Source organism: Lactuca serriola, chromosome 2, assembly GCF_051521515.1.
Source record: "Lactuca serriola cultivar US96UC23 chromosome 2, Lser_US96UC23_V15, whole genome shotgun sequence".
Taxonomy (NCBI): Eukaryota; Viridiplantae; Streptophyta; class Magnoliopsida; order Asterales; family Asteraceae; genus Lactuca; species Lactuca serriola.
The window spans coordinates 79344314-79355413 of NC_136409.1; the positions used below are offsets into that span (position 1 = coordinate 79344314).

Consider the following 11100-nt stretch of genomic DNA (forward strand, 5'->3'; position numbering starts at 1 on the left):
GGCCAGGCGAGTACGCGTACACTGTCCTTCAAGGACTTCAGAGGGAGTGGTGTGCCGGATTTTCACGGGGTAAAGGACCCCATTGCTGCCAGGAGATAGATCGCAGACATCGAGTCTGCGCAGCTGACGAGCTTCTGCCCGGAGGGGTCGAAGGTCCGCTTTGCGGCGGGATGTTTGAGAGACAGAGCCAGAGACTGGTGGGAGTCATTTGGTGATTCCTTGAGAGCCACAACCATTGAGGCTATGACCTGGCCTAACTTTGTAACCAAAACCGAATATGACTAAAATAATTAAACAACTGTTAAGGACAATCTAAGGTTCACCAAGGATTGGTCACTTGTGGGTAGTTGGAAGTATAGTAATGAATGGACCATATTGACATTATTATTAATAGATATGACTCTATTTAGAATGAGTTGTTATATGGTAAATATGGAAATGTTTCCATATTGGGAGTTGGACGTTAAGAATCTATGTCTAGATTAGAAACTTTTATGCAAGAAGGATGTTCATAGGAATGTACTTTGAATATGAGACTTCATATCTATGGATTTTCCTTATAACAATCTCCAATAGAGCACTTTGTCATTTCATTGGCAAAGTCTTGGTGACTTTGAAGCTATGACATTACAAAGAATCATTGCATAAAATGTTAGAATCTAACATATTCTAATAGTGGCAAGAATTTGGTATTCTTACACTTATGACAAGGATTAGGAGTTGTGAAAAGAGTATCATTGGAAATGTCTTCAATTGATCTATTTCACAAAGTATGGACCATAGGAAAACAGAGTGTGCATGCTTGTGGCATGGGAGAATTGTTGTTATAATTCAAGCAATAAGTTGATTATCCGAAACATTATACAATGAATAATGAGTAATCAATATGGTGAGTAAATAAAAGTGTTTTACTTATACTCAAAAGTTTAGAGCCATATAGGATTAGTATTATTCTTGTGTTTCACTTTGCATGTTTTGACTTCCCAAATAATAAGATTATTCAAACCATCCACAATCGATCATACATTGGAAGTAGGTATGAAAGAATACTGTCATGAATCTGATTGTAGATTGTCTAAATCGTTTTAGACATAGCAAAAGTCTACTGCAGTGTTCATAAGTACTCTTGAAATAAGATTTGAGTATTGGATTAAATCCACGATCACTTGAATCACTTCATGGATTTTCTCACGAGTGATTAGTGAGATGATAATATCTTATATTCTTGAAACCAAGACGTGTAAGTTGTAGTTTTCAAGTCAGTTGCACATTGATAATATGTAAACGCACCAGTAACTTGGTGTTATAAAGCATATTGTTGTGTATGATTTGATGAGTAGGTACAAGCGAGCATTTGAGTCGAAGTTTATCCGTTACTTTTACCCAAAGTGGGATAAAAGCGATATATGTGGGCCCCTCGATGATTTAGTGATGACACCCTAAGTGCTTGGCCAAGTCGAGACTAAGTTGATGTGTTCAATTGTAGTCTGTTGTTAGTCATCATAAATCGGAAATTAGGAAACAACATAAATGAACAGAGATAATGATTATAATCCATGTCTCATTTCATACTATATCTAGAATGGAGGAATATATGATCCCTTATATAAAGGACGCATTTTTGATAAGATCAGAGTTGACAGTGGCTTTTGAAAGCTACGATTGTTGATCAGGTTCTAAAGTCGTACTTGCAGAATAGTTGTTAGAATTATCCAAGTGGGAGACTGTTGGATTAGGTGTCTAAGCCCATAACTATTTTGGTATGTACTTGACCTGATTATAAGCATGGTCCTTTTGGGTTGCCTTCACCATAACAACCGATAGGATAAATTATGGAGAAAGAGCATTAATTAAGATTTATTAATATATTATGTGAATAATATATTAAAAGAGAAATCATATTTTTTTAATTAATATTGATCAATAATTAATTTAGAATTAATTTTGTGGTCAAAAGAGATTAATTAAATAAAGGGGGACCGATACTGTAATTATAAGATAGTTACAAAGTTGGGCTTATGATCCATAAGGATGCAATGGACGAATTCTATATGAGAGTCCATATAGAAATAGTCCAAGGGCCTTCTGGAAGGATCCATTGAGCTGCTTAAGGACTAAGCAGCTGGATTAGGGTTTCCAAGTTGATAACCCTAGAAGCCTAACTATAAAAGGAACCCTCTAGGCCACCAAATGTGTCCCTAACCTTCTAAGAGGGCCCTATGCTTCCTGGTGTTGCCTTAGCCAATTTCCTCCCCTCTCCTAAGTCATCTTGTTGCTAGTCGTGTTTGTGACTCCATTAGAGTTGCAACATTTGAGGCACTAAGCTTTCAAACGTCAAGGATATTCAAGGAGAACTTGTTATTACTACATAACAAGAAAGGTAAGATCTAAACCCTAGTTTATATGTCAACTTGATTGTTATATGTTGGTTCATAGGATCATTGCTTTGGTATTCAATGTTGTTGTGTTCATAGTAGAAAAACCTAGATCAAAGAAATTAGGGTTGCATGTACACCATAGGAATGATGTAATGCTCATAACCCAATAATAATCAAACCCATAAGAAAGTCACAACATATCAATAATCATCCAATATACATCAGAGTCAATAAAGTGGAAAAATCATGATGTGTGCGATGCGATCATCACGAGCTCTTCCCCTTCGAACCTGAAGTACCTGAAACATAAACTGAAAAACATAAACTCAAGGCTTAGTGAGTTCCTCAGAATACCACATACCACACATACGGTGGGCCCCGCCCAAAACAATGGGCTCCGTCATATATACCAACAAACACATATAATATACGCAAGAGTCATAAAGACAGCTAGCATATTATAACATAATCCAATGGGTCGGCATTGGTGCCTTCGACCCATAAGTATTGTGAGAAGACTCACCTTGATCAGAAGATAGAAAATCTCACATCTGAGTTTGTTGCACAACGATTCCTATCACTGAACACAATCAATACCAACCTTAGTTATTATCTAAGGTTAAGCCTATAAATCATAAGGCCCAATAATGGCCCAAGTCCAAACTAGGCCAACTAACGGCCCACACCCAACTAGAGAACCCAAAGGCCCAATATAGGCCCTAATGTTCCAAAATGGCCTAAAGCCAATGGTGTAAGCTTCAAAGGCTGACCCTCACATCATGACCAACCAAGGTTCTAAATAACGTAAGGCGTGACTTGGCGGCAATGTCAAGCCTCAAGCTTTTACTAGCCTAGGCGAGTCACGTCGTTTGTAAGGCGTGACTTAAGGCGACAATTTTGTATATAATTCATATTTTTATATGTATTTTCAACTATTATTTATTTTTATACACATATATGAGTCAAGGCGGAGTTTTGGTAAAGCTTGGCGGCACATACAAGCCTTGGAGCCATGACGCGCCATGGCGGAGCCATGACGAGCTTTTTAGAACCTTGTGACCAACTCATGGTCACGTCGTGAGTATGAACTCGACCCGGTCCCAAATCAGCGGGTCAACTTAGCCAATCCACTCGCCCAGTCTCGATTCCAATAATCGTCATGTCGTGGCCACTCCCAGGTCACGTCGTGATCTAAACCAAACAAAACAGTCGCGGGTGGCATGCATTCTCACGAAGTGACAGCCTCATCCTCACGTCGTGAGCGCTGCCTTGGCCGGCTTTGAGCATTAAGCTCTTATTCCTTTAAGCCACTACTTGGGACTTTCCAGAGGGTCTACCCTCACCCAAAGGATAATAAAAATCGTAGCGTTTTAGTCATGCATGTACAATTCATGACTTAAACACTCACTAGGTCAAAAGAGGGAAAATGAGATGTAGACTCATGCTTGGAGTCTAAAACCAACTCTAAAACTCAGATCCAAAGCCTATAATACAGGAATCGTCTCAATGATTCATAAAGTTGCCAACTTTATGGATCCCATGCATGATATCCAACTCAACCATGCAAAAAGAAGCTTAAAACCTAGATCTATCATGCAAGAGGTAAAAAGGCCAGAGCTTTATGATTTACAAAGGTCCAGAAGCTCAGCAAGAAGGTGAGATAGAAGCTGGATTGCCAAGAGAATGCTCCACAAAAGTCTTCTTCCACTTAAATGAGCCAAAGACCACCAAATAAGTTGTTCAATGTCACCAAAAATGGCTAAGGACCTCAAGCAGGTTGAGATTAGGGTTTTCCGGAGGCTAGAGAATGAGGGAGGCTGAGGATGGGCAACCCTAGCCCTCTCATTCCATTAAATATCCGAACATTAGGGTTTTGGATCATCAGACCCTTTTCCAGAAGGATAGAAATTCAAGAAATTAAGTACCTCCAAGATCCGGAGGTTATAATTCTCCCCCACTACCGCAAATAACTCGGGATAATGCTTCATCCTCTCCTCCTACATGACTTATCACAACTAGATACCACTTATCACAGCTGGATACCACTGGATTGTTTTATAAATGGTCAAGGGTATTTTCATCATTAATCGGGAAAAAACAAAACTTGCAATTCTTTGGATTTTGTTTTATGTTTGATACTTTCAAGTTTCAACAACTTTAAGAGACTGCAAAAGAATAAAATGAAAGGATATCATGGTCCCCTTAATATTCTTTGTACTTAATTAAGGATTGGAAAAGTACTGATGAGATTGTCATAAATTCGTTTTGGCTTCAACAAATGCAGCTCATCACCCATTTTTTTCCTTTCCTTTTTTTTTCTAATAATTTCATATCTTTATCTTTGTGTGTATTGGGTTCGATTTATTATAGCATGTTCTATGATTTCATCGTTAATAATGCTTTAAACACATATGTTTGATTTTGTGGAATGCTTAGTTGTACAATGTATTCATTTGTAGATTTGTTTGAAATTCTTATTCTAATATTTAATTTTGATGTCATTCTTTAGAAATTTACAGGAATTTGTGGTGAATTTGCAAATATTGGATGATCAAGGAGCTCTATGCTTGAAAGCAACACTGCTAAGATAGAAATGAACAGTTCAGATTGTATTTATCATTTATAGTTTCTTGATTTAATGACCAATTTATTTACAAACTCAATTAGAGTAATCAATTTGCTCGAAACAAAGATCATATTAGTGAAGTTGGATTTGATTTTAAGACAACTTAATAATGATGAGTTGCATTGGTTTCTAGGTTTGAGATAATATCAAGGCTTACTTTTATAATTTCATTGTCCATTATGTTTTCTTAAGTGTTACATACATACATTTAGATAGTGATGTAAATTTTCCTTAAATAAGACGATTTTTCCCTTGACCAAGTTTTGGAGATGAGGACATTATACAGAGCTGCTGGTTTGAGGATGTTGATGGATCATTATCACAGATGTTTTCTAGCTTTGGTATTTGTTTTCACTAATGTTAAATGGTGGTATTACATGGTTCTATATAATATTTCATTCTTATTTCCAGTTATATATCAAAAATAAAAACAACTAAATGAAATTGATTTCTTCTACTAAATCCGTTGTATTTTTGATGATCTTCTCTTTTATTAATATAAGAAAATTTAATGTCATAAAGTATCAACATTAACATAAGACACAAAAATTATTTTAATTTAATTGGATACGAAATTATAGTTGCAAATGCATAGATACATAAATACCATATGTTTATTATATGTTTGGTCCCTTTGGTTTGCTGAAATTAACATATTTATCCCGCAAGATTAATTTCATGATTGAAGGTCCAGAAAACTACACATTTGTGTATTACATGTTTGGTCCCTCTGGTTTGCTGAAATTAACACATTTAGCCAGCAAGATTAATTTCATCCATAATGGTCCATAAAACTACACTTTTATAACACTTTTGGGCCCCTTATTCCATTGCCGTTAAAAGGAACTATTCAAGGACCAAACATGTAATTTACTCTAAATAGTAATATAAATGTAACCTTTCAATCTCCGTCTTAACAAAAAAATCTAGACCTAAGCATTAAGGGTTGTTTGATAATTAATAACCTGGTTAGAATTATAGATCGACTTAGAAGCAACAATGGATGCCAAACACTTTGACACAATCTAGAGATTTTTTTTTGTCTGGATAAGAAAAGTAGTGGAACCAAATCATGGAAATGGAAATGAAACTAATTATGGAAATGGAACTAAACCTAATCATGAAATGTTTTTATCATTCACAAAATAATAGGGTACTTTTATTTAATTTTAACCCAAAAAAACAATGTAATTTTATTTCTATCACAATAGTAGAAAGCAAATTCATCGTCCTTTTCCAAAAAAACAGAAAATGTATCGATATATATTTTTTTCATAATCACTTTATGCACCCCCTACAAAATAATGGTAAAATAAAAACTAGAGCAGTAGATAACACCTGATATGAAACTATTACACCCCCGCATCTACGTACCTAGCTAAAAACTATTTAACGAACAGAATGAAATGAACTATCTAACACGAAAAGGATACAAATCGTCGCATGAAAACTATCTACCAAAAGGAACTATCTGGTGTCGCTGTATAGCGCGGGTAAGCTACGAGTATATATATATATATATATATATATATATATATATATATATATATATATATATATATATATATATATATATATATATATAGAGAGAGAGAGAGAGAGATTTTTGATTTTATATATTTTATTTTCATCTTTTGATATAATCAAACATAATATATTATTTTTAGTAACTACATAACTATGTTAGAGAAAAACAATAGGTTTAAATAAATATACTAAAAATAACTTATTAAAAGTTTTTTTTTAATGACAAACATATATATATATATATATATATATATATATATATATATATATATATATATATATATATATATATATTTTGTTGTTGTTAATATAAGTGTCTTTATAACAAAATTAAAACATGGATACATTTTCGATCAAATAAAAATAATATAATTATATTTATATTTATGGTCTTTTAAGTTATCTAATATTTTATTATAAATAGCCTAAACTTAATTTCATTTGTTGAGATTATATTTATATTTATGATGCTTTGTGAATAAAAACATAAATTTTAAGGGCCATTTATGAATAAAAGAAAAAGTTTATGGACCATTACTATATAGGAAAACACTCATTTAGTTTTTTCTTTTTTTAAATATACACAGTAATTTAAAAATAAATAATTAATATATGTAAAATTGTAAATTGGTAATGATTAGACGTCATTTTTATTAATGTGACTAATGGTGGTTTTGATTTAGTAAAATGATTTTCACCATTCCCCATTAATTTGTTAGCATCAATTAATAGTTATCATATACACTTATTTTTGTAAACCACTGAAATATCCAAATCCAATTTTCAATTCCTTAAAAAAACTTCATAAACTAACCAACTATATATGATGTTCTGAAGTAAATCGTTTTTCATTACATAACATACTCCAACATCTAAAACAACACCTTTATTAAAAGGGGGATTATATATCGCACCTCATAAAGTTAAATAATTCCGACAAGAAAATAATCAAACATGCTTGACTCGGATGTATATTAATGGTATATATAACCCACATACATAATCGTTTTGCCAATATATGAATTATAATTTTTGCCTTTTTGGTAAAATTGAAGATCGATGTAAACAAGCTTTAATAAAAAAAAGGCAAGAGTTGTTAGAATTGGAGCCTATAAATAATGTGATCCCTAAAATGATTGTTGATGTCTCAAAATGGAAAGTAATTTGCATGAAACTAAAGAGTGATTCAAGGTGTGGTCAACAAAGGAAAATTCAATCCACCATTTCCATCCCTACAATCCCTCTCCAATATTCATCCATACTTTCATCTCTTTCTCTCTTTCTCTCCCCTCCCTTTCTAATTTTCTAAACTTTCCTCTAGGTCAATCGCCCAAGGACCCATTCGTGTTGTTGCTCTCTCTAGTCCAGGGTCCCTCGATCCCTCCCTCCAAACATCCCAATGGGGAACTGTTGTTCCCAAATTAAAGGTAAAAATGTAGAATCTGAAAATAAAAAACCCCTTAAAGGAGACAACAAACCGCAAGAAGAGAACAAAAACACAACCACAGCGCCACCAAAACCCGTCACTGCATCATCAGCCGCCTCAACAGCCCAACCACAAAAGAATGGCAACAAATCGCCTATTGGAACGGTTTTGGGACGTCCAATGGAAGATATTCGAACTCTTTACACCATAGGTAAAGAGCTTGGTAGGGGTCAGTTTGGCGTCACCCATTTGTGCACATGCAAGCAGACGGGGAAACAGTTGGCATGCAAAACAATAGCAAAGAGGAAACTTGCGAATAAAGACGACATTGAGGATGTGAGGAGGGAAGTACAGATCATGCATCATTTGGCTGGCCAGCCGAATATTGTTGAACTTAAAGGGGCTTTTGAGGACAAACATTCTGTGCATTTGGTGATGGAATTGTGTGCTGGTGGAGAGTTGTTTGATCGGATCATCGCCAAGGGCCATTATACGGAGAGGGCTGCAGCATCGTTGCTTAGGACCATTGTTAAAATCGTTCATACCTGCCATTCCATGGGTGTTATTCATAGAGATCTTAAGCCTGAAAATTTCCTTCTTCAATCCAAGGATGAGGATTCTCCCCTTTTAGCTACCGACTTTGGTCTATCTGTGTTCTACAAACAAGGTTATATTAATTAGGGTGTAATTTATATATTATAAATGTATGTTTCTTGAAGATCATTCTTCATGGTTAATTTGTCTCTCTCGTCGCAGGTGAATTATTCAAAGATATTGTGGGAAGCGCATATTATATTGCACCCGAAGTATTGAAGAGAAAATACGGACCCGAAGTTGATATATGGAGTATTGGGGTCATGTTATATATTCTTCTAAGTGGTGTTCCACCTTTCTGGGCTGGTGATTAATTACACGATTTTCTTAATATTTCAACCCCTAGAAACATTAACAATTTGATGTAATAAAAAAGGAAAATTTTTATGTTACAGAATCGGAGCATGGGATATTCAACGCAATCTTGCGTGGGCATGTTGATTTCACGAGTGATCCTTGGCCTTCGATATCTCATCCAGCCAAGGATCTTGTAAAGAAGATGTTGACTGCAGATCCAAAGCACAGGTTGACAGCACATCAAGTGCTTTGTAAGTACTAATCCCGAAATTATAATATGTATTTATGATGCAATGAGGAATCGCATATGATATTTAAATGCCATATATGTTTTTTTCTTTGTTCTTTCAGCTCATCCATGGATTGTGGAAGACGGAGAAGCACCTGATAAACCACTTGACAACGCTGTTCTTGGCAGACTAAAACAATTTAGAGCCATGAATCAGTTCAAGAAAGTTGCTCTTCGGGTATCTACAATATCTTTATTGTTTAAAATATCTTATATAATATAAAGCACCAATGTTTTTATGGGAAAAGAAAACAACAATATATTTGTGAAGGAATGACAACTCTTTTGTTCAATAACTTGAGGAATATTGACATATCTGATTTTAATTTGGTTCTCGGAATGAGCAGGTCATTGCAGGATGCCTTTCTGAGGAAGAAATCATGGGACTAAAGAAAATGTTCAAAGGCATGGATAGCGATAACAGTGGAACAATAACACTTGAGGAACTAAAACATGGACTATCCAAGCAAGGGACGAGACTCACCGAATCTGAAGTCAAACAATTGATGGAAGCTGTAAGACAACCAAATCAAATCAAATTTTATTACATGAAGTTAAACAATTTTTGGGAAATATGGTAAAGAAAAATAATTCATCTATATTTGAAACAAAATCAACAGGCTGATGCAGATGGAAACGGAACCATAGATTATGAAGAATTCATAACAGCAACAATGCATATGAATAGAATGGATAGAGAAGATCATCTCTACACTGCATTCCAATATTTCGATAAAGATAATAGCGGGTAATAAAGTGCTACTATTTTGAGTTTGACACTGGAAAAAAGAATTGGCCAATCTTTAAACAACTTCTATCTTTTCAGGTACATTACTATAGAAGAACTAGAGCAAGCTCTCCGCGAATATGGAATGGGTGACGAAAAGGATATAAAGGAGATTGTATCTGATGTTGATTCAGATCATGTAAGTAACTAAAGCATCTAATGTTGCAAAGATGCAGATAGGACTCATAACATTTAGCATAACAAAAAGATTCCACAATCTTACTAATTTGGCTTGTGAGGATATATATATTCTTAAATAACTATAAACATTGCAGGATGGTCGGATCAACTACGATGAGTTTGTGGCAATGATGAGATCAAAAGGACAGGCAACCATGATGAATCCTAAGAAATTTAGAGAATCGTTTGTTGCAACCTAACAACAACAAGCAAGTTCTTCTTAAGCATGTTCGGAGATGATGAAGAAAAGAAAGTTGCTACTCATGAAATGCATATTTCACATATGTCCAATTGGGGATGACTTTGGCAACAGGTTCAATCTGGTCTCGAGCGACCTACGAACTGGTGGGGATAATGGGTTCTAGAAAAAACTAAAATTAGGTTGCTTTAGAATTTTGAACAACAATTGTAATGGGTGTTTGGGTTGGTTTAGAGAATATTTCTCGATATGTAAGCGGAAGGTGTAGAGTCAATCTTTTGGCTTGCTGATCGATTTTAGTTTATACAAGCATTCGAAATCTTTTGTTGAACATAAACATTATGATTTTTCCATTTAAACCTATTAGTTGTTGTCAAATTTCAATATTATGCCAAGATGGATCCACAACAAGATCATCAATGATTACTAATTGGATAACATACTAAGGATATAACACATGAGTTTTAGGTCTCACACTGGTGTAGCGCCATAAATAAAACAATAGTGAATATAGGATGGATTGAGGAGTCACTACTAGAGAATAGGAAATATAATACATTTATATTTAATGATATGATACAGATGTGCAACCGTATTCTTAGGGGGCGTATTAGATTAGAATATGGCTGAATGACCCTACTATATCACTTGTATTACAACCTATAATACAGTTGAGGTAATTGTACTCTATTACACACCCACATGGACTCTATTACATTACACACAATTGTAATATATTACATTCCACCCATCTGTAGAAATCTATTACACTCCATTAACCATACTCCATATGCTCA

At 34.6% G+C, this 11100-nt stretch overlaps 1 protein-coding gene across 1 annotated transcript; it reads left to right on the forward strand.

The window, feature by feature from the left end:
- Nucleotides 1–7779: 7779 nt before the first annotated feature.
- LOC145086442 (calcium-dependent protein kinase 2-like) lies at nucleotides 7780–10641 on the forward strand. Its single transcript, XM_079024201.1, has 8 exons — nucleotides 7780–8624; nucleotides 8714–8857; nucleotides 8947–9099; nucleotides 9200–9315; nucleotides 9485–9652; nucleotides 9758–9885; nucleotides 9964–10063; nucleotides 10200–10641. Exons 1-8 carry the CDS (start codon nucleotides 7931–7933, stop codon nucleotides 10302–10304), a joined length of 1608 nt encoding a protein of 535 aa, XP_078880327.1. The 5' UTR covers nucleotides 7780–7930; the 3' UTR covers nucleotides 10305–10641.
- The last annotated feature ends 459 nt before the right edge of the window (nucleotides 10642–11100 follow it).

What these genes read in the sequence shown, in the direction of transcription:
- LOC145086442 (XM_079024201.1), top strand. Translation starts at nt 7,931, where the DNA reads ATGGGGAACTGTTGTTCCCAAATTAAAGGTAAAAATGTAGAATCTGAA. An exon ending in TGTTCCACCTTTCTGGGCTG is followed by an intron (nt 8,858 to 8,946) that starts GTGATTAATTAC and finishes TTTATGTTACAG; the next exon opens with AATCGGAGCATGGGATATTC. An exon ending in TCAAACAATTGATGGAAGCT is followed by an intron (nt 9,653 to 9,757) that starts GTAAGACAACCA and finishes CAAAATCAACAG; the next exon opens with GCTGATGCAGATGGAAACGG.